The sequence below is a fragment of the Delphinus delphis genome, chromosome 12, assembly GCF_949987515.2.
Source record: "Delphinus delphis chromosome 12, mDelDel1.2, whole genome shotgun sequence".
NCBI classification, from domain to species: Eukaryota; Metazoa; Chordata; class Mammalia; order Artiodactyla; family Delphinidae; genus Delphinus; species Delphinus delphis.
In genome coordinates this window covers 88876790-88900465 of record NC_082694.2, presented here as the reverse complement: position 1 = coordinate 88900465, position 23676 = coordinate 88876790, and the positions used below count along the sequence as shown (strand labels likewise).

The following is a 23676-nucleotide window of genomic DNA, read 5'->3' as shown; positions in this document are numbered from 1 at the left end:
ACTTCAGGAAGCGCCTAAGCTGTTCACCCCGCAAGCCCCTTTCACTGTCGATGGGGCTTTGACGCAGTTTCCTCCAGCAGTTGGTGCTTCTTGGCACGAAAACGATATCCTGGGGGCAGCTCCTCTGTGCTCCCCCTAGGCCTTCAGACACTGTCAGGCCCCCGCGAGGGCGCCCAGAGCCTGGGTGGGAGAAGCTGGTGTCAAGAGTCGCCAGGAGAGGCCGGACTGACTTGCCAGAGGGGGACGAGCCTTCTGCACAGAAGAGGCCACAGGGAAGAAGAAACACACGCCTCCCCATTCTTTTCTGGTGGCGTTCCTGTGGCCGGATTCCAGAGCCCTTCGTCTTGGGAGGGGGCGTGTCCTGGGCATCCGTCCCCATTTACCTGATTAGGCTGGCTTCCCATGGCATCTGCAGAAGATGCAGTGCAAGTTGACCAAGCTTATTCTATTTAATGTTGGAATTTTGGAAATAGCGGCTCACGTTGTCTAAAGGAACTAAAGGAATGTCTATATATGGGTTTTTTTCTGTTCACCAACAGCTAACTGTAGGCTATTAGGCTATTAAATGTGAGATTATATAGAGAACTGGAGAAGCAGGCACTGGGCCGTTTCTGGAGCCCCGGGGGAGTGTGGAGGCAGAGGCCCCAGGGCTGAGCCAGGGCGGGATGTGCCGTGCACTGGATCGTCCTGACCTCAGTACATGCTTTTCTGCCGGCTCTGGCTTCTGTCTGAGCACGCTGGCCCTCAGGCAAGGGCCCGGCTGTCTTGGGGGGCACCCCCATCACCCCATCACCCCATCACGGCCGTCTCCTTGGTTCTGTTCCACGTTTATGCAGGCGCCTGGCTCCTCTCTGTAAAGTTGCAGCTCCGGAGCCCCCCGCCCCTCGCGTCCCCATTTTCAAGCGCTCCAACTCCCCTGGCACGCGGCCTCCTTCCCTCCGCCGTTTCACCTGTCACCCTCCACAGGACAGCAAAAGAGACAGGGTGCGTGCGCCTTGATTCACTCTCTCTCGCTCCCTCCATCTCTCTCCTCCTTTTTTGGATAAAAATTTAGAAAGTGGGGGCTGTGTTTTCACGCCTCTGGCCCCCCCCGGGGTCTTCTGTGAGAACTGCTCTTATCCTGGTGGGTCACGGTGGCCCGCGGGAACCGGGACGCCGCCTTCGCACTGCAGGACCGGCTGCAGCTCCTGCCGCCCTGCTGGGGCCCGCGTCCGGCCTCGGCTCTGCGGCTCCGCGGCTCCGCGATCTGCAAACTCCGTGGTCCGCTTGGCTTGCTCTGCCTGTGCTGAGCCGGTCCCCCCGCCAGGCCCTCCTCTGTCCTCATGCTGCCACGGCTCCTTGGTCTCCAGGTACCAGGCGGCGATGACTCCCAGCTGCCCCTCTGCAAACCGTGCTGCCCGCGGGGACTGGGACACCTTCGCTGCTGCTGCTGCCGGAAAACTCACCGTCCTCCCTGGCCGAGCCCACACCACTCCCGTCTGCTCCTGTCAGGGGCCAGAGGCCGGGTCACCCGTGGCCATTCCCGGGTTTTCTCTCCCACAAGTCCTGTGGCTCTTCCGTCCTGAATGCCTTCCGAGTCGATGTCACTCCTGCCTGTAGGATGGGGTGTCAGAGCCGCAGGGCTCAGCTGCACGCGTGTGTGGTCTGCTTAGCCTCTGCCCGCTTCCGACTCACCTCAGGATGGACCCACACCCCTGCACGCAGCACCCAAGGCTCCTGGTTTGGGCGCCGCCAGCCCTGCTGTCCCTGCCCCACGCGGTCCTCTTGGAGGCTTCCGGCACGTCCTGGTCCCGGACAAGCCATCCTCGGGCCTCACATCCCTCCCCATCTGCTTGGCCTCAGCCTGGACGGTCTTCCTCCAGGCAGTCTTCTCTGCCCACCTGCCATCCTGACAGCAGCCCTGGGGCTCTCACGGCCCTCGGTCCCCGTGGTGTTTCTCACTCCATCCTGGTGACTGTCCATTCGCTCGTCCACACGAGTGTCAGTTCCCTGTGTGTTTATTCTCCCTTCTTCCTCTGATTCCCAGGCCAATGCCTTGCACAGAGTAGGTCATAGTTAGATGTTTGTCGTGAGTTAATCAGTGAATGACGAGGAGGGGTGGGTGGGACTCGCGGATCCTGCCTGGGAGCCCGTCTTTCCTGCCTGTCTCCACACGGGGACCTTAGTGGTGAAGGGAAGCCACAGGCCAGGACGCTGGCCAGGGAGCCTGGCTCTGTCCGGCCCCCGCCTCCTTCACTCTGAACTTGGGAGAGAGGTGAGGCTCTGCGTCCTCGCCGACACGGGGCTGGGAGTGAAAATAAACTGGAACAGAACCAAAACAGAACAAATAGCGCAGCAGGGAACTTAGTCTGGACCCGACCCCGACTCCAAGGAAACCCTGGCTCTGACACGGGCTGGCCTGGAATCCCGGCATCCTTGTCTAGGTGAGGGAGTCCACAGCCAGCTCTTGCAGGCCGGTCTGGGGTCACTGTCACCTCTGAGCGTGGGTCCCGTGCGCTGGCCCCTCACACGCCCTTAGGAGAAGAGCCACGCTCGGAGAGTGAGATGATACACGCACGTGTTCTTGGTACGTAGCGAGTGCTCAGTACAGCTCGTCTTTCGCTGTCAGAGAACATTCTGGAGCCCGAGGGGTGCCACTGCTCTACGAGAGGGGGAGGGGTCCCGGGGGAGTCAGATTCGTGCCGCATCACCGCTTGTGAAAAACCTGGGCGCCACCTCTGCCTCGGAGCACCTGCTCCAGGCCGTGGGACCTGCTGCTACTTGCAGGTGGGAGGATGGCATCGGAGGAGGCCTGGGGAGGCCACGGGGAGGATCTGGCCAAGAGGTTGCTGTGCCAGCCTGTCTGGAAGCTGCAGAAACAAGCCAGCCTGGAGAAGGGTCAGGAGAAGGGAAAGAGGCCTGGGAATAGGACCTTTGAGGGAGAGAGCTGAAGCAATGGATTTTTCTATCGTGGTCTGAAGACAAAAAGACCGAGACACAGCCTGAGCCCCACCGTGTGCGATGCTGAGCGAGGTTTCTCCGCTCAGGACAGACAAAGCTTCTGATGATGGGGATTTTTTGATAGAACATCAGAGATAGTCAACAATATTGATTAAAATGGACTTTAAAAACTTCAGAGGAGGGCTTCCCTGGTGGCGCAGTGGTTGAGAGTCCGCCTGCCGATGCAGGGGACGCGGGTTCGTGCCCCGGTCCAGGAAGATCCCACATGCCGCGGAGCGGCTGGGCCCGTGAGCCATGGCCGCTGAGCCTGCACGTCTGGAGCCTGTGCTCCGCAGCGGGAGAGGCCGCGACGGTGAGAGGCCCGCGTACCGCAAAAAAAAAAAAAAAAAAAAAAAAAAAGCTTCAGAGGTGACGTTGAGACAGAAAACACATCACCGTTACAACCCAAACAAGAGCAAGGCAAAGCAGACCCCACCTGGGGTCGGGGGTGACCCTCCTTTCCCTGTGTGAACTTTGCAGGCTGTCCCAGGTGCAGAGGCCCATCCTCGACCAGATGTGTGACACTGGCGGTGGCCACTAGGCTGAGTTCTGTCTCCGACACATAATCGCTCAGAGCCTGTTTCCTCCAGTGCAGAGAGAAATGAAATCACCTGCTGCTCAGGGTGGCTCTGAGGCTGGCGGGGCCGAGTAGACTTTCCTAGTTCCCGGGACAGTGCCTGGGACACACAGTCCTTCGTGGCAGCTACAGCAGGGAGAAGCGACCTCCTGTAACGTAGACAGCGTCTGCATGTGTGCATTCGGCCCGGGGGCCGGGGGCGGGGGAGTCCCAGCCACAGCGGCTCAGGGGCACCTGAGGGTCCTCGTGCTGTGACTGCTCTTCCCCCTGGAGCCCGAGGACGGGCGTGCACACCCCTTTTCGTTGCGCTTCGCAGACCTTGCATTTTTCACCAGCTGAGGGTTGTGGCCACTCCGAGTCAAGCAAGTTCTTTTGGCTCCGTTTTTCCAACAGCACTTGCTCACTTTGTGTCTCTGTGTCACATTTCAATGGTTCTCGCACTTTTCAAGCTTTTCTATTATTGTTATATCTGTTATGGTGACCTGTGATCAATGATCTTTGATGTTACTATTACAAACAGACTACAGCTTGCTGAAGGCTCAGATGATAGCTAGCATTTTTTTAGCAGTACAGCATTTTAAAAACTAAGGTAATTACGTCCTTTTAGACATAATGCTATTGTGCACTTAATAGACTACAGTGTAGTGTAAACATAACTTTTATATGTGGTGGGAAACCAAAGACGTGTGTGACCTGCTTTATCGTGGCCTTCGCTGTATTGCCGCGAGCGGCCCGGAACCGAGCCTGCGGTGCCTCTGAGGTGTCTGTGGCTGCCTGGTGGCCTGGCACAACTTAGCAGAAGGCTGAGGAATCGGTCCCTGAGCGGAGTTTCCCTGTGGTTTGCATGTAGGTAACATCGCCTCATGTTCCTGGGAATGGATCAAGTAAGAGTAACCCCGAAAGGCGTGTATCTATGTGTACTTACGACCTTCAAGGGTCGTCGGGCCTGGGGGGCTGCTTCTGTCTTTCCGCAGCATCCAGTGTGCACAGGACTGTTACCCTGGCCCCACGTCTGCTCCGCCAGCAGCTCAGGCCCACTCTAACTCCTACGCCTGGAAGGTGTCCTCGGATAAACGATACTGAGGAATGTGCTCTGCTTTTAATCGGCCCCCCCTGTAGGGCTGGATGTAGCCCTGAAATGTGCTGGAAGCCACATCAAATTGACTTTCCAGATGTACAGAGCAAGCCTGGTGCTACTTAGTCCAGGCACAGAGGGGAGCTTAAATCCAAGCTTGAATTACGTTTCATTCACGAGTTTACGCTCTACGGACATACCCACCATTCTAAAGTATACGTTAAATGCATGCGCGTGTTCAAATTATGAATAAATTTACATGATGTCAAACCAAAAAAAGTAGTAAAATAGACGCTTGGATATGAAATGACCAGTAAATGTTCACTTTTAGTTTGCAGGCATTATTCAGTGCTGGGAATTCTGGCCTTGTGAGGACTGAGGTAAATTCTAAGATAAATTAACATAAAGAGTAGCATAGAGTGTGCTTGACTTAGAAACTTAACTAGAGCTTTATTTTATTTTATTTCATTTTCTCTAAACCGGTGATCCTACGCTGGGGATCCCTTTTGGAATGTATTCACCCTTGTTCTACATTCACAATACAGCAGCTGGCTCTGGGCCGCCGGGTAAAACCAGCAAGACAACCTGGCAAGGCTCCTCTCGACCCTGTGGCGCATGGCAGTGGCCCTGGGAGCATTCGGACATGTCTGCAGACACCTAGTTGTCACGAATGGGGATGACGGTGCCACCGGCATCTAGTGGGTGGAGCCAGGGATGCTCCCAACATCCTCCAATGCATGGGACGGCCCCCAGAGCAAAGAACGATCTCACCCCGAGTGCCCACACTGCCCAGGTGGACAGCCCTGGTCTAGAGAATGAGGTGTTCTTATCAAGTCAGTGTGAAGAGTCCACCCATAAATTGAGGAATTCAGTTCTCCTTGTTGGTCATCATAATTCCTACTTTTCCCAGACCTGAGCCATAGAAACGATGCTCCCAAACGGCTGGAAAGTGAACACAGAAGCCTGTGGCCTTAAGGAGGAAACAGCCCACCCTGCCAGCTCCATCTCTAAGCCACGCTGAGCCAGCCAGCCCGGGAGCACCCCCTGCTCTGAACGCCGGGATCTGGTCACTCGGGCGGCCACACGGTGTGGACCCCCGTGACCCACACAGTCCGCTCTGCTTGTGGACGGTGCACGGGCTGTGGGGTGACCCACACCAACTGTCCTGACTCCCTCCCTCCCTCTCTCCTCCCCCCTCCTTTCTCTTTTCTCTTCATTTTTGTTGCTGTTTTTGTCGGGGAAGCATTTAAAGCTGAAGGGCTCGTCCACATTCCGACTGCCCGCTTTATGATCTGATTTTAGAGGGTGGCAAGGCGGCGGCTACGTCGTAACATGGTTTGTTTATCTGTCAGACGCAGCTCCCCTTCCTGCATTGGAGACTTCGGGTTACGAGGGTCTCCGTTCAGAAAGGCTCTTGTCCTGACCTTGGCTTGTCGATCCTGACTGAACACGACAAGGAATTCTTGCTCCTGCCCACGGGGTCTAGACCCACCTTTGTGCAGGTGTTGTACCAACAGGCTCTTTCAATCCACTTCTAACATAGGGCCTGGTGTAAGACAGAGGTTTGTAAACTATTCAGCGACCGTGGGCCTCTTGCTGCCTCATACGACTGACTCTTCACGCTGTACTTAGATGCTCCCTGCTCTCTGGGACCGGCGGGGCCTGGGATTTGTAAGGTCAAGCCTTTCTGTGTGTTCAGCTCTGCTGATCCCTGCTTATAATAACCGCACAGCTTCGGGGCTCAAATCTCAATATTTAAGAGATCCACTCTCAGGGGAATTAGCATGCTTGTCTCTCAATGGCTGTTCTCTGGCATCTTATAACCTCTTGGCTCTTTTTCTCGTCCCTTTTCGATTTAGAAAGACGCTCTAAACGTTTCTTGCGGATGGAGCCAGCGGCACCATGAGGGGGACGTCAGAGGGGGGCCGTGGTCCCGAGAGCTGGTGTTCTAAGTGAGGCCCCTGGGGGCAGCCCCGTTTTGTGGGCGAGGTTCTCTAGACCCTTAATTCACCAGTGGAGGCAACCCGAGCCACCGTTAGGGGTCCCGCGCATGGAGGGGGTGTTTGCGGGAGCGAGCCGTGCATACCTCCGATGGGAAGCGTAGTTGCCGGTGATGTGCCCGGAGCCGTCGCAGCCAGGGGTGGGGCACCTGCAATTACAAAGGCACACGGAAAGGCATCAAACCCCTGAGCAAGTCACCTTCTTACTTATACTGTTCCAAAGTCTCTTTAATGCTGAGCCTCCCTGGGTGAGGAGGTGAGACGGAGCTGGAGGGTCCCCGCCGGGCTCGTGGGGCGTCCCCATCCTCGTCCACCACCAGGTGCGGCTCGGACCCCTTCTTCCCTCCGCGCACAGCGGTGCCGTCCAGGGACCAGCGATCTCGGGGCGGCAGCTGCCCCTCCTCCACAGCCGTGCGGCACCTTGGTCCCCAGCTGTTCGCCCCATGTTCCCACCCCTTCCATCATTACTTCAAGTCCAGTGGACCCAGTCACAGCAGGACCTGTTGCTGCACCATCCGAACACGATGCGTGACTGTTCACCAAAAGGCACACACGGCGGCCCAAGACCGCTCCGCGTCTAAACTCGAAACGGCGGCGTTGCAACAGGCCCGTCACAGCGGCCCCTCCCAGCCCTGCCCCTGGTTGGCCCCAGAGGCTGGTGCGGGCAGCCTCCTGTGCCAGCCCTGGGAGTTAGACTAGCTGTCTTTCAGACCGTCATCGGGCACTCAGGTAGCTTTGATTTACCTTAAAACACTTCTTACTTTTAACTGACGTGAGTAGGGAGCAGGGCACAGATCTGTCTCGGTCAGCAAGCCAAGTCAGCTGAGACGCTGAGATTAGTTTGGGCACCTATGCTGCCTGTGTTTAAACATTTCCAGGAAACTCCGTGCAGTCTCTTAACTACCACATTGCCACTGTGCTAATGGGAGGGGATGTTTTTAAAGAGAGTTTTACGGTCATTGCCCTCCGTGGAACTTCTCAGATACGCCATCTCAGGAATAAGCAGTCCTACAAAGACACTTCACTTCAACCTACATCAGCTGCGTTTGTGCCCACCAGGAATGTAAGAATTAAGGACAAAAATTAAGAAAAAAATGTTTTTCTTTTCACTAAATTTTAACTCTCAAGAGACAAGGATGAGATGATTTAGTAACAATATTACCACCCAGTAGTAACCCTCAGATCATGCCCTGTGCTCCCCCCACCCCCCTACTCAATGAGCATCTGAATTCCTGGCAGGGACAAAAATCACAAATTAAAAATGGTTCATAAAGGTAAATGCTTCTAAGAGATTTCAATTTGCTTTCCACTCAGAAAGCCACCCTGGATGTTGGATGTTGGGTTAAGGCCAGCAGATTACTTGCTTACAGACAGACTTTCTCAAAATCAGTGAGAGTGTCAGGGAGTGTGGTGGGCCTTCATGCAGCTGGGCTGAGTTCAAGGGTGTGAATGTCCCAGTTTACAGCTGGATGCACAATCAATTGTTGGTATTTAGAATCTGCCAGTTCCCCTTTAGTCCTGAGAAAAGGAACGTGATTACAGATCTCAGGTGTACAGCTGATACCTGGCATAGCCTATAAAGGGTTAAAGTTTAGAGACTGCTGTGGGAGAAGAAAAAGGCACTGAGGGAAAAGGGGTCGAGAAATTGTCGGTGTGTGTAAGTGGAATCAGGGTTTAAAAATAGGAGTTTGGGGCAGAAGGAGTTTAACGCTGTCCTTCCATCAAAACAATACCCTGAATCAGATTGTTGGCCTGACTGTCATTAAAGTAACAGCTGTTCATGAACTGAACGTTTGATCTCAAGACTATTCCGTCAATAATGACCTGAATGACTGAATCTAACTGATTTCCCAACTGGCAGCTCATGTGGAGACACCCCCAACCCCAGAGGGAGGAGATTCTCAAAGCAATAAAAATCATTCGAAGAGAAGCTAATCTGCTGCACATTTCGTTTCGAAAATGTATCAAGAAACAGCAATGTTTCCTACCAGCCAATAATAGACATGTGGCCTTGCTTTTTGGTCAAAAGAAAAAAATCCTTAAAGTCTTCCTAATTCAAGCGCCTAGTGCAAATTTATTTAAAATTTTTTCATTTAAACATGAGTAGAAATTTTTTAATGTCTCTTTTTTGATAGAGGCAGGAGGAGGTTGACATATTCTGTTCAAATTTAAGTAGGCATTTTAATCAAAATCATGCAAATGAAAACGAGAATTTACTAATTATAAAAAAAAAGAGAAAAGGATTTTGGAGTAGTTTTTGTGTGTTTAAGCCATTTACAAATGCATCATCTGATAACAAAGAGGCATGTAAACTGTCCTTTGTCACCATGAAAGCAAAGAAAATGTTACTGGCTCATTTTCAGACCTTTCACAGTGTCAAGAAAGAATAAACATTCCCAGAAAGAGGCCTGGCTTTCTTGAAAGGTTTGTTATTATTTTCAGGGTTTCAAGTTCGGCCGCTGGGGTCCAATCCCTGGCCTTCCACTTGCTGGCTGTGAGAATGTGGGGAAATTAAACCTCCAAGGTCACGCCCCTCAACGGGGGAAGAGGACGGAGGAGGGGGCTTGTCTATGCGTGTTGGGAGCCTGCCGTCCCCTGGAGCTGCAGGACCACAGGGCTCCGTGCAGGCTGTGAACGCACGCTCACAGCACCCACCCATGAAAGAGCCAGCTCTGGTTTCTCGAGGGTGCTAAGTCGGCCTTGTCCTCTTTAGGTGGTGCTCCTGGAGCACACGAGGCAGCCCTGGATGGGCCCTCAAATATTCTTTCTTCTGCCAGCTCTATGGCACTCATTTTCATGTTCCTGTTCAAGACTTTAAGGCTTTTGGAAACTCTGAGATGTACATACAAATTTTCTCGTTTTAATAAATCTCATCATTCAAAAACACACAGCTTTCTGAAGGCGGTGGATGTGACAATTCATGCATCAAAAGGGGTCTTTGCTCCAGGACGCTTGGTAACAGGTGCTGTAGAATCGATGTGCAGAAATTCGATTCGCATCTCCTCAGCTAAGAGCATCTCCCCATCTAAGAGCATCTCCCCATCTAAGGGCACCTCCTCATCTAAGAGCATCTCCTCATCTAAGAGCACCTCCTCATCTAAGGGCACCTCCCCATCTAAGGGCACCTCCCCATCTAAGAGCATCTCCTCATCTAAGAGCACCTCCCCATCTAAGGGCATCTCCTCATCTAAGAGCACCTCCCCATCTAAGAGCACCTCCCCATCTAAGAGCACCTCCTCATCTAAGAGCATCTCCTCATCTAAGAGCACCTCCTCATCTAAGGGCACCTCCCCATCTAAGGGCACCTCCCCATCTAAGAGCATCTCCTCATCTAAGAGCACCTCCCCATCTAAGAGCACCTCCCCATCTAAGGGCACCTCCCCATCTAAGAGCATCTCCTCATCTAAGAGCACCTCCCCATCTAAGAGCACCTCCCCATCTAAGAGCACCTCCCCATCTAAGAGCATCTCCTCATCTAAGAGCACCTCCCCATCTAAGAGCACCTCCCCATCTAAGAGCACCTCCCCATCTAAGAGCAACCCCTCATCTAAGGGCACCTCCTCATAAGGGCATCTCCTCATCTAAGAGCACCTCCCCATCTAAGAGCACCTCCTCATCTAAGAGTACCTCCCCATCTAAGAGCACCTCCCCATCTAAGAGCACCTCCTCATCTAAGAGCACCTCCTCATCTAAGAGTACCTCCCCATCTAAGAGCACCTCCCCATCTAAGAGCACCTCCCCATCTAAGGGCACCTCCTCATCTAAGGGCACCTCCTCATCTAAGGGCACCTCCCCATCTAAGAGCACCTCCCCATCTAAGAGCACCTCCCCATCTAAGAGCACCTCCCCATCTAAGAGCATCTCCTCATCTAAGAGCACCTCCCCATCTAAGAGCACCTCCCCATCTAAGAGCACCTCCCCATCTAAGAGCAACCCCTCATCTAAGGGCACCTCCTCATAAGGGCATCTCCTCATCTAAGAGCACCTCCCCATCTAAGAGCACCTCCTCATCTAAGAGTACCTCCCCATCTAAGAGCACCTCCCCATCTAAGAGCACCTCCTCATCTAAGAGCACCTCCTCATCTAAGAGTACCTCCCCATCTAAGAGCACCTCCCCATCTAAGAGCACCTCCCCATCTAAGGGCACCTCCTCATCTAAGGGCACCTCCTCATCTAAGGGCACCTCCCCATCTAAGGGCACCTCCTCATCTAAGGGCATCTCCCCATCTAAGAGCACCTCCTCATCTAAGGGCACCTCCCCATCTAAGGGCACCTCCTCATCTAAGAGCACCTCCTCATCTAAGAGCACCTCCCCATCTAAGAGCACCTCCCCATCTAAGGGCACCTCCCCATCCAAGAGCACCTCCCCATCTAAGGGCACCTCCTCATCTAAGAGCACCTCCCCATCTAAGAGCACCTCCTCATCTAAGAGCACCTCCCCATCTAAGGGCATCTCCCCATCTAAGAGCACCTCCCCATCTAACGGCATCTCCCCATCTAAGAGCACCTCCCCATCTAAGAGCACCTCCCCATCCAAGAGCACGTCTTTTCCACGAAAGGAGGCCCCTGTGGCATCATGCAGATCCCCCGTGGATAAAATCAGAGAGCAGCATGTGCTGCACAGCTTGGGTTTAGAAATGGCAGCAGAGATTGACTGGGTTTCCATGGAAACTCCCGACAAGGCAGGCGCTGTGCTTGGCGCTCGGCGCCTGGCACCTCGGGGAGGCCACCCAAGCCGATGGTCCACCCTGCTCCCTGCCAGTTGTCACCGATACTCGCACTGGGTCTATTTTAAGTTCCTATGGTTAGAGATGTAAAGTTGTGATAAATAAAACCCTTGCTTCTTCATTTTTTCCTCTCCACTCCAAAGGTAGTATTGGTAAAAACACTCTGAGACAGGGAATGATGAATACATAGTCTTAGAATCTCTGTAAATTCCGGACAAAAATATTGGTGATCCTTTGCCTTGTCTGTGATCTTGCATTTGCCTTGGAATTTAAGCAATATCGAGAGAAAGTAATTTGGGCGTAGTTCATGTTACTATCTGGCTGAAAAAAATGGTCTTGTATAGACGTTTAAGAATATCGATGGAAAAATCATAATAAAATGCTTTAAGCCATTTTTGCAGAATCCAGGCAAAAATCTACAAAAAAGAAATCAGGACCACTCACAAACTTCTGGATTTCTGATTTCCTGGAACTAGCCCTTCTCAGTAGGAACGGACTAGATTTCTGTGGCTTTTGTAGGTTTAGGACGTCAGAAACATCTCTGAGCCCGAACATCCTGGAGGCCCTTTGTGCTCATGACTTACTTAACCACCTACCCCCAAGAGAATCATTGCGGCTCACACCTCCACGGGGTCTGAGACACATCATCAAAGGAGAACTGACTATCTGTGCATTACAGCACGTATCGTGGAAATCCTCTGATTTGCACAGGTGCACGTCACAAAATGTGGCCACAGACCAGCTTCTCCCCTGTGCCTCTGATTCGTCCTCCTGCAAGACAGATAACCCCTTCTTGTGATTTTTTCTCCCGTTTACAAAACCACGACCCTGACACAGGGTAGCAGAAATGGGAACAGTTCAATCTACTGACTGAAGTCGTGTGATCACCTAATTATCATGTTCCATCATCCTCTCTCTCTTTTGAAATGAAATGAGGATTTGATAAGTAGTTGTATTAAGGCATTTAAAGTGCAGCTTTTTCTTTGCAAGAGGAGGGCCTCTCCTTAAACGATGCACACACTGTGCCCTTGCCGCTGCCTGTCCTGGGCTGAGACAGGTGGGCTGTCACATCGGCCTGTCGACAGGGAGGCAGCGGACTCCCCAGGAAGGCGTCCAGGGCAGCCTCAGATGCACGTCCGTTTGTTCTCAGCAATCAGGGCTGCCGGACATGACGTGGGCAAGGACCCAGAGCCGGGCAGTCTCTCTCCATCCACCTGGAGGCCAGCGTCGCCAGCCATGCAGCAGGACCCCTGAGGGTGTTCGGGCCTGGGAATGGTTGTGGTCCGGTGTAGTCCCGTCTGCCCCAGCGCCTGCTACACCGGCAGGACGGGGCAAGGGCGGCCGGTCTCCCCCAGAGCCGGTTTGCAGGGAAAAATGTTTTGAGGAGACTCATCGTCTTTCATCTTGATAAAGTCAATTGCATATTTTTAAAAATCTTACAAATAAAGGCTGAAAGCACTGCCGCAGGTTTGAACTCTCCCTGGGGCTCACCTCGCACGTTTGAACCCACCCTACGAGGTCGGCCTGCAAACGTGCCCCTATTCTGAGTGTAGTAGCTGAAACAGACAGAACAATGCTCACTGAACATGTGGGATAATAATTTAAAAGGTGAGACTGAGATTCTGGGAGTTCTTTGAAGAATTTCATGGTGTGCTGCTTTAATAGCCTTTTTTGTCCCTTTCTTTCATGACCACTCTAACAGGAGAACTCGTTAAATAAAACACAAAATACTCTCAATTTTAAAAGAAACCATGAAAATGTAAGATTAGGCCTCGTCTAGAGCAGGAAAATATATTTGTAATATGATTCAGGTCACCTACGTAAAAGACTTGCCCCGTTTATATAAAAAGTTCAATTCAAAAACATTGTTTTGGCTTAAAGAGATGTGGTTCTAAAAATTTATATCTTTATTTTGAATTTTTTGTCATATAAACGGGAAACAGTAAAGAAATGCAGAGGATTGCAAAATAAAGTATTTTAAAATAGAAAACTGATATATACTGATTCTAACGCTGCCCCTCTGCAATTTCCTCTCCAAGCAGAAGGGAACCGGGTCACTTAAAAGCAATATACATCACTTCTGTCCAATTTCCTAGGTATATTACCAGAAACTCTGAGGAAAGCCAAGATCTCCTAAATCACTTTTCACTTTGTGCAACATGCAGTAAGCGTCTCTTTTTTTGGAATTCGGTATTGAGTATGCAAATTTTGGCCTTTCTCCCCCTCTGACCCCTGCCAAGCACATCTCACTGGGAGCCTCCCGCTGTCCCCACCCCCCCAGGACCCATGTTTCACCCGGTCCCTTTTCCCACCTCCCGTTAAAAGTAGCAGGTGACACAGGAGCACCGAAGACACGCACTGAGGGCGTGGGCGCAAACCCACGACGCCACTGCGGGTTTCTGGGATGGGGGCTTGGAGGGGGCAGGGGTCCTGGCCACTGTTACGCCACCTGCACGGCCACCGCTCGCCTGCAGAGGGGGCTGGCGGGTGCCCCTCCCTCCCCGGCCCTTGGGAGAGGTCTGGGGGAGGCTTCTGCAGACTGGCCTCCCACCTTCCTCCCCAAGACGCACCCCAAAGTTTCTCCTGTTCCCAAGAGTCATGTGAGGGCCTTTACCCGGGATGCTTGCCACCTCCCAGGATTTTGAATTTCTACACATTTCGAGTTCTGACATTCGTAGACTTTGGGTGAAAGCCTTGATTTCAATAGGACATGTAAACCAAAACCACCTTTTTCTTTTGGTTCCAAGCACTTTTCTTTTTAAGCAACACTCAAATACAAACAAATAAATGAAAAGGAATTATAAAAGTACCCTTGATAATTTGTTTTTAAATTTCATTTTGGTGATTCAGATTCCATTTGGGATGGGTTGGGCCTCAGGTTACTAAGAGAACGGAGCGTCCTCCTGCAGATAAAGTTCAAAGTTGTGGTTATAGGAGACCCAGGGCTGCTAGAATGCCCACGGAGCCGTGGGGTGGGCATGGGTGGTGGCTTGGTGGGTGCAGGGGTTTCACCAGAGCCACGATGCCCGCTGCCTGCACCCACCGGAGCACAGGCTCCGTTCTGCAAAGACCGTTTGGGTGATACGCTTACCATACAAGCCGCTGATGAACGGTGTTTACTAGTAGGTTTAAGTTCTGACTTAGAGGCTCACACGCCTGCCATCAGCCTTGGGTCACCTCTAACGAGAGCCGTGAGTGCCCTCTTCTGCCCATCCCCCCACTCAGGCCCCCAGGATGCCCTTGGAGGTGGATGCCGCCCAGGCCCTGGCTGTCAAAGCTGGACCGTAAGGGCTCTGGGGTGCTGGCCCTGGCCAGAGCGGGGGCTGGGCCTGGCCCTCTCCCGGGTCCATTTCCGGGGGACACTCGAGGTGCAGGTTTGCCTGTTTGGGCAGCAGGCGGGGAGCTGCGACGCCGGTTCTGTTGTCCATGCTGCATGCAGGTCTGCACTTTCCGTTCATGCACCAGTGTGGCGCATGCCTCCGTGTCGGGGCGGGAGCCAGCTCGGACCCGGGGCACCACACTGAACCACTCGCTGCCCGCTGCCCGGCGTCCCAGGTACATCCAGGGACAGGCTCCTGTCCCGGGTGGCCAACGTACCTAGCAGTCCTGGCGTCCCTCGCAATAACGGGATGTGTCCATGGGGCACTGCTGCCGGAGCACATGCACGCCCAGCAACAGGGGAGCGGCTAGACCAGAGCTGGGCAGCCGCGGGCAGAATTGGAATTGGACGCGGAGGACCCATGCAAAAAAGAACATACAAAAGGTGACCGTTGCAGAAACCGCCGCTCCACCCCGCCAGCCGTCCACGCACCTCGGGGCCGCCGCGCTCGCCGTGACTGTGCCACGGCTGGGGCTTCGCGTCGGGCATGCAGGGGCCTGGGGGGCCGGGTGCGGGCTGGGCCGCCAGGGGTTACTCACCTTCCTTGGTTACACTGAGCGCTAGGGCAGTCACACCGTTTACATGGGGTGGAAACCGGGCGTTTAGAGACGCGTGTGCCCTCGGGACAGGGGCTCCTTCTGGCCCCAGAGCGGCATGGGGATGTGTGAGGGTCCCCTCCGCTGCCCTCACAGCGTCCTCACCCACGTCCCCCACCTCTCGGGCGAGAAAGTCTGTGACCATATCCAACTGGTCTTTAGTGGTAAGAAGTCGACCCTGGACTGGTGAGCGGCCGGTGGTGAAGCCCACCGACCAGGATGGGGTCAGGGGGAGCTGCTGGCTCATCCAGGATAATCTTCTCAGCACCACGAACCAATGGGATGGCACCTGAGACGGAGACGGACGGCCACTGCACCCGGGGAGGCTCCAGGCTTCATGCACAGGCCACGCCCCACTGCCCGAGGCCACGGGGACAGGAGGGGCGGCTCAGGACGCCAAGGCCACGTGTGGGGCCCAGCGTCGCTGGCCAGGTGGACACGGACTTCAGTGGGAGCATGCCACAGGGCCACGTGGCTGTTACTTCCGGACGGTCAGAGCCACGGTGACTCTGTGGCCTCCGTCAGCTCACTTCCCTGTCCACAGACGGTTTAGAACTCCTCTCAAGGTATTGGAGGAAGCAGGCTGATGTAATTTAAAAGCAGGCCCGTTTCCTAAGCTGTTGGTGGCAGCAAGCATTTGGGAGGCAGGTCGTGCGGGGCAGAAGAAAGGACAGATTCCGGGGCCACGGAGCCACGTGGCCCGGCCACGTGGTCCCTTGAAACTGCAATCTTGTGCCTACTTTCTGTGTTCTCACTTTTTTATGTTTGTCATGGTTATAGATCTTTTGCTTTTTGAAGCCTCTATCTCATCTCATAGAGGAAGTGTTTTTATTCTAAGCAGGAGAGATTTAAAAAGAGTCCATGCTCCATCTGCTACCTGAGTAATCCTGGGATTCTCCGTAATTTCTCACGTTTTATGTTTTCTCTTTTCCTGTCTGTGAGCCTCGCCTCCTGCCCTGTCCTCTTGCTTACAGCTATCCGGTTTTAAACCCTTTTCAGTTTATTTTCTCCTCTCTTGGTCTCTCTGGCATGTCCTCCCTTCCTCTGTGGAATCTGCCTTTTCTCCTGTCTCACATCTTATTTTTGGTCAAATTTTAAATGATTTAATAGACGCTTAGTTTCGCATAAGTTTTTAGAAATAGATTCATCAGACATCCTTGCTCTAAAGGTAAGAAGACAAATCCAAACAGGTGAATTATATGTTTAAGGTCACGCGAAGAGGGACACAGCTGAGATTAGAACAGAAATCTCTCCTCATATGGTGCTTTGTACTCAAATAGACTCTTTTTAAATGTCCTGTTTGTATCAATAATTCCCAGCCTACAACTGTAGCGTATGGTATAGTGCTTATTTGGGGGGAAGTTCATTTGACTGTAAAGACACAGGAGTTCACTTGTTCCCCTGTCTGCAGTTCACTGACCCACATGGACCTCTCAGTGTCTCATAAACGGGGCAGAGTGGAGAGTGGAAGCACATTTCTATGATTTCCGTATCAAGGGCACAGTCACAAGTGGGATCTAAAAGTCACCGATTGTCCTGATTTCCCTCCGATTACAAGGAGGGACAAGAGAGCAGAAGGGGCCTCAGAACACCGACAACCCGTGTGGTCCCGACGTGGTGACCCCGTGTGCAGGTCTGGAATCGGGAAGGTTTGTCCCTCTGAGGAAGAGCCCAGAATAAGTCAGAATGTTCCTGGGAAAGTCCAGAAGGAGAGGCCTGACACGGTGGGGATGGGCAGACAGAGGAAGAGAGAGGAGGGCGGAGGTGGGGAGGAGATGCTATGCAGGGTATGAACGGCCCGGGATCCCGGACACGCCTGTGTCCAGCCCAGGGCTGCCGTGGGTGGTCAGGTAGGGGGCCCGGGGGGCCAGGCGGACACTGTCCTCTCTCTGACCTCCGCACGTCTGGGCGCGGCGCACTGTTCGCGGGGGGGAGCACGGAAGGGAGCCTCTGCTTCCTTAGGGCCACTGAGCCCATGAGCAGGTGTCCGCACCAGGCACCTGCTAGAAAAGGTGTCTGAAGGGCAAGTAGGGAGAAGCGGCTGGAGTGAAGGGAGAGAGAGATGCCGAGAAGGACTGAGCGAGAAGCGGACTGAGGTGAGCCGATGGCGTGAGTGAGACGCGGCCGCCCCGTGACCCGCCACGCTGATGGGCCGCCTCCCCTGAGGCCAGGCTGTGGGCCCAGCCATGGACCCCTGCGTCCCGAAGACGCTGGCACTGCACAGCCTCCTGGAGGGAAGGTCCTCCAAGTGTTCTGAGGGCGACGAGGTCATGAGGCCTCGAGCCTGGTCACCTGGGAAAAAGGACGAGCACTCGGAAACATCTAGCTTGGAGAAGACTCTAGGAAAACAGTCCTGCACTAGAAAACCCAAGAGGCTTTCTTGAGAAGCATGGACCTCTGGCTCTGAACTTGCAAGAAGAGCTTTCTCAGGGGGCTGCTGTAAGCACAGGCGCTCCTGGGGGCCGGAGTGGCCACGGGGAGCAGAGGGACCCCCTGGGCGGGCTAGGCTGGGCCTGCCCACGACCGTCCTGAAGGCCCCAGGGCCGAGGTCCCAGGCTTCCTCCACGGCCTGGGACGGCCCAGAGGGGCTGCGAGTGTCCACCCCTCAGGGAGGCCAGGGCCCCTCTGCAGGGGTTTCCAGGGGGCCAGCCTCTCTCCAGGTGATTGCACACTCAGGGGAGCTCTTCTCCAAGCCCCTGGCAGGAGGACACAGGTCTGGGTCTCCTGGAACCCCTGCCCCGGGCTGCCCGTCTCCACCCACTCCTCTACACCATCTCCTCTGTCTGCCTGAGCCACGGTCTCGCCCCCGTGGGAGCCTGCGCTCCCTAGCACACCCCCCAGGTGCGGACCCTTCAGTCCTCCCGGGCGTCACGGGGTCTTCCCGGGGTCTGCCAGGGGTCTTCCCGGCCACCCCTCCCGAGAGCTGCCCCCTCCTCTGCCCCCGGGTGCCCTCAGCACGCGGAAGCAGGGCGCTGTCCTCTGTGCTCCTGTCTCTTGCCGGTCTAAGGGCCCAGCAGCCGGCGCCCGCCCTCTTGGGCTCCGCGTGTGTGGCTCAGGTGGACGTGGCGAGGGGGCCCTCGGCGGCCGGTCCGTGCGGCGCTGCTGTCCTGCTCGAGTTTCTGATTAGCAGACCAGGTGCTGGGCGTCCCGGCGCTGGTGTGGATGCTTCGGGGTGCGGGCGTGTGGGCTCGCGGGGCCTGTCCCAAAGGCCCTTCCTGGTCTCAGCGGGTCTCAGTAGCCAGGGGGCCATTCAGCCGTGGCTCAGGAAGCGAGCCCGTCCTCCGCCTAAGCGCCGGCTTTCCTTCCAGCCAGAGCTGGCGAGCTGCCTGATCCTGTCCTCGGCCTGGGGCCCTGGCACTGCCCACCCGGCTACTCTCGTGGGGGAGGAGGGCTGAGGATGCTTTCTGGGGGGCGTCAGCCTGCTGACCAGTGAGGCTGTGGCACTGACCAGGTCACAGGTCGTGAGCATCTTTGTGTGCGGCGCTGGGTGGGGGACTCTGTGCCGAGGAGAGGTGAGCCCAGCACCCGGCACCCGGTCCCTCCCTGACCCCGGCCCTGAGGTCCAGCTCTGAGGCAGAGGAGGGACAGATGGACGGTGCCCAGCAGCACTCAGGACCCTCGTCAGGAGGAAAGAACCGAAGTAGCACAACTTAGCTGGTGTTTTTAAAGGTGGGCTGGGCCACAGAGACCCTGCGTCTCTGGGGGGCTGCTGGCCTTTTGCCCTGGCGCGGAGGGCAGGCCCGGAAGCCACTTAAGCTTCAGTGCAGTGTGGTTGGTAAGAATGGCCACTCTCGCTGACCCCCATAGTCCCAGGCCATTGCAGGGCGAGTGCCAGCGGCCACTGAGGCCTGCATGGAGCAGCGGATGGTCCAGCTGCTCGCCTAGGCGCCCCAGCAGCCCTGGGTGCTGGGTTCTGCTACCTGCACCCAGTCTCACAGACGACGCAGGCACAAGGGTGCCAGGATCGGCCCCAGGCTGGGCTTGGGTGCCAGCTGCTGGCTCGAGGGCCAGGGGGTTTAACCTGCAGCTGGGCTGATGGGATGGGCTTATGGGACCGTGGCAGCAGGCGCCGACGGAAAGGTAAGAAAGGACACACTTGAGGGATGCTTGGAGTGAGCCTGGGAGGGCAGCCTGGGGTCATGTGGGGATGAGCACCCATGGGGCCACAGGAGGGGGAGGGGAAGCAGGGAGGGTCGGGACCTGGTGGGCGACGGGGAGGGACCCCTCACAGCAGGCACAGTCATGTCCCCTGGACCAGGCACTGGGTGAGAGAAACGGAGGTGCAGGTACAGGCCCCGCCCTCCAGGCCTGGGCAGGCTCATGGGAGGTGTGGGCAGCAGCCCCGGAGAGTCCACACGCACGGCCACCAGTGCGAGCTCGGTCCGGACGCCCCTCTGCTCGGCTTACAATCTCTGGGCCTGTTTCCTCCTATCACAGGGTCTGGTTCAGACGCGTCGGGTCCTCCTGAGCGCTGATCACAGCGGGGACGGGGTCCTTGTCCTGGGGTGTGGCATTCTGCCCGGGGCGCGTCCCAGGTGGCGCCTGGCTGTCCTGGGAGCGGGCCGCAGGCTGCAGGGGGCTCCGTGGACAGTTCCGCTCTCACACCCAGGACGCCGCACGGAGCTGTGGGCAGGGAGCTGAGCTCAGAGGCACAGGTGCTCGTGAGGGAGATGAACAGACCCCAGATCCGGGTCACTGTGGACGCATCGCCACTGCAGATTCTCCATTATTACGTGCACGGAAAACTCTTCCAAATGAAACCATGTTGTGCCGTCTGCCGATTGTGGAAAAAGTAAATGTCAACAATATCGATGTGTGTGTAACGGAAGGCAACCTGGATCTGATTTTTAAGAAAATCATTTAAAAATATGGATGTTCCAGAGCATATTTTAATGGAAACGTCACTTGCCCAAAACCAAAAATGTGTTTCATAGGAAATGAATCACATTTAAAAATGATTTTTGTTATGTAAGCTGTAAAGAAAGAATCAGAATTATTTTTTGGAAAAAGGAAGGAAGGAAAAAGAGAAAGAAGGAAAGGAGAGGACATTTTTAACTGGGAACATTTAGAGGACCAGAGGACTGCAGTAATTTTTAATTTTCCCATTTCATCAGCAATTGCGTGGGGAGATCTCTCGGGGGCGGGGGGGGGGCATCCTTCAGCACAGAAGTCAGGGCGAGTGTCACCAAGCTGGGAAGAAGGCTCTCTGGAGGACATTCCGTCCCCCCTGCAGCACTGCCCTTCCCCACGCCGCGGCACTACAGGGCTGCCCGACACTGGGAGGGACCACAGGATGAGGGAGGGAGTTGCTATGGCAACTCCCTCCCTCAGCCATCCGCATGGTGCCACAGGTTCTCTGTGTGCAGGAGAATTGGGAAAACCTGGTTCGGAGCAGAGAGAGCCGAGGGGGAGGCTGCCCCAGTGGCTGGGGAGAGGTGGGGATGCCGGGGAGGCAGGGAAGGCCTTTCACAGGGTAGGGCTCAGCTCAGCCAGCCTCTCGCCCGGATGCCCACATGACCAGAGCCAGGACTGCTGGGACCCACACACTGGCCTTCAGAGCTTCAGGACCCAGGGCTCTGAGGGCCTGGAGGGCCGGGGGCCTCCCTGCAGCCGGCACCCCTCGGGGCCACCTGAGTGACAGTGACTCAGAGCTCGGTTAGCGCTTCTGTGTCCCAGGACATAGATCAGAGTCCTGTGCTGCTACCATCCCTTCCCTTCAGGCTACGAAGGACGACACATTGGGCTGGGTGCGCACGAGTGTGTGCACCACACCCACAGGCTCATGGAGGACAAGCTCGCGTGGGGCTGAGGGGAAGCGTCTTCTCCGCAGATGGGAGGACCATGGCGTCCCCGGGCTCTGCGGCCTCTGTGCTCCACAGCGGGGACCTGCGCCTACCAGGCTCTGACAGGTCCCTCCTCTTGTCAGCCCTCCCCAGACTTACCCCATGGCTGCTGTCTACCCGGGTCTAGAGATAAAAGATCTAGGGTCAAAAAAAGCCACGTGACTAGTCCAGGATGCCCGGCTAGTAAGTGGCCAAAGAGGGCTGTGACTCTAATTTCCATGGACCCGGAGCCTGTGTTTGCCTCGTTATGTGGCAAGGACACTCATTTCTTATACCAGGAAAAGAGCTCTCGACCTAATAAGCTGTTTAAATTTAAAGGACATGAAAAATAAACGAATGTCATCCTTTGCTTGTCGAAGTAAAAATAAACGAACGTCATCCTTTGCTTGTCGAAGTAAAAATAAACGAGCTTCATCCTTTGCTTGTGGAAGAGGCCGTGGGGGGCCTGGCACATTCTCGCCTCACATGCTTCCAGGCCGAGGTGTCAAGCACGGGGGTTGTTTCCTCCACCTGCAGGACGCCAGTTCTTACAGAGGCTCCCGGACATACTGAAGCCCAGTCATAAGACTTTGTTCATTGAGGTGATTCACTGAAATTATTTCCTGGCCCAGAGAAGGCTGGCTCCCTTGCCAGAAAAGCGCCGTGAATTCCAGGAAGTCCTCTCCCTCTGTCACCATTGGCTGCCTGGGGACTGGCCTTTCTCGGGCTGTTCTCAGCTCCACTCCCCTCTGTTGGACGAGGGACATGGAGAGGTCATGGCCTTTCCACCTCCTGGGGGTCCCCAGAGAGAAGCAGCCTCCCAGCTCCACGGGGCCCCTCCCGGGCTGCGCCAGGAGCCTGCTGTCCGCTTGGCGGTGGCGGGGGGGGGGAGGGCTCTACCTCCGCAGAGGGTTGCCGAAGCATCCCAGCCCTCACCTCTGCCGCCCGCAGCGCTCCAGCTGTCTTTGGACCAGACCAGCCACGGGTAGGAGACAATGAAAGCAGTTTTCTTCTCCTGGACCTGGGCGCCAGCCTTGCCTCGGACGCAAGTCCACCGTCAACTCTGAATCACCTGCTCTGGTGGGATTCTGACAGGGGCACTTTCCATGACTTTTATCTTTCATTTGTGCAATTTATCAGCGCCTACCACACACCAGAGACGCCAGTCACGTCGTTTTCTCCTCTAGTTTATGGGCGATTGGGCTGAAATCCTGTGTGTGCCCAGAGCGGCTTGGACATTTCAGCTGAAGCGCGATGCTCCAAGTCGCGCAGTATTGGAACTGTTTCCTGTTGGTGGAATAGTTTCCAGCGTGTGGAAACCCATTCCCCCAAGCTATCCCTGGGTTTCAGATGGTCGTTTCTCCTCCTCTGGTCTTACCATTTTATTCACCGTGCCCTCTGCTAGAGCTGTTTGTTGGTGAAATGGATACATTTGGCATTTTGAGTCTGCACTGAAGGGCAAGGAAAGGGCAGCAAATGGCTATTAGAGGAAACCAGCAGGTGAAGAGGTACCAGGTACAAGGTGGCCCCTCGTTAATCCTGCAGCCCTTCTGGTTTCTGGAGTCAGTGAACCTGCTTCCCAAAGAGTGTAATTTAGCCTCACCCAAACTCGTTATTTTGATGAACTGAAAACCACATGCCTTGGAGTCTCAATGGGACCCTCCTCTATTAGGCGACTTCCTTAACCCCGAAGGCCGACCCCTTAAAGCGATTTGGAAATCTGGACGTGCCCCGATGGAGGGGCTGCTGGGGGGCTGCTGGAGGGGACACCGGCTGGGCCGACGGGTCCTGGTCTGATAGCTGAGTCTCTTTGTGATGCTGGGAAGGTCGCTCAGCCTCCCTGCCCCCACGCCCTGCCCTGTAGGAGGGTCGTGAGCACCCCTCCTCTGCTGAGCTCAGCACCCCCCAGCCTTGCACCAGGCCCAGACGCAGCATGACCTCGGGCCCACGCACACCTCCTGTGAGGTCGGCGGAAGACGTCACCCTCACTTTTTCTAGATAAGAGAACTGAATGTCAGAAGTCTAATCAACTCACTGAAGACCACGCAGCCAGACAGAATAAAGGATCTGAACCGACGTTCTGTGGCCCCAAGTCCTGCTCCCCCCGCCTCCATCTCACCTGGCCCAGACGCACCGCCGGCCTTGCACCCTGGAAGCAGCTGCCTTCCCTGTCTGTCTTCAGCTTCCCAGGGCCGCCATGGATGCCGAGATCATCGGTTGTGCAGATGAAACGACAGCAGAGCATTTGGAAAGAACTCAAGGGCCAGAAAGTATAAGACGCCATGAAGTATATGAGGACTTGAGATTTAAAGCAAGGCCATCACTTCTGATACCAGGAATTAACATCAAAGGCTCCCTGAAGATCACGCCCGAGACAGAAGTTCAGGAAGAGTCAAAATGGGTTTGCATGAGGCGAGGTATTTGTGGAAAAGCTACAGCACGGTCCGTGATACACTGGCTGATAACTAGTCCAGGGGACGTGGGTGCGGCCTCACCCCGGTGGCGCCGGCACGTAACTAGG

General features: G+C 55.0%; 1 protein-coding gene across 7 annotated transcripts in view; it reads right to left on the bottom strand.

Annotated features, from left to right (window-relative positions):
- MYT1L (myelin transcription factor 1 like) overlaps nt 1–23676 on the bottom strand; it is a 398116-nt gene that overhangs the window by 30254 nt on the left and 344186 nt on the right. For all 7 annotated transcript variants that reach the window (XM_060027164.1, XM_060027163.1, XM_060027167.1 and 4 more), the window contains one exon: nt 6718–6780. In XM_060027164.1, the coding sequence (XP_059883147.1) occupies nt 6718–6780 (63 nt within the window). The remainder of the gene's footprint in view (nt 1–6717; nt 6781–23676) is intronic.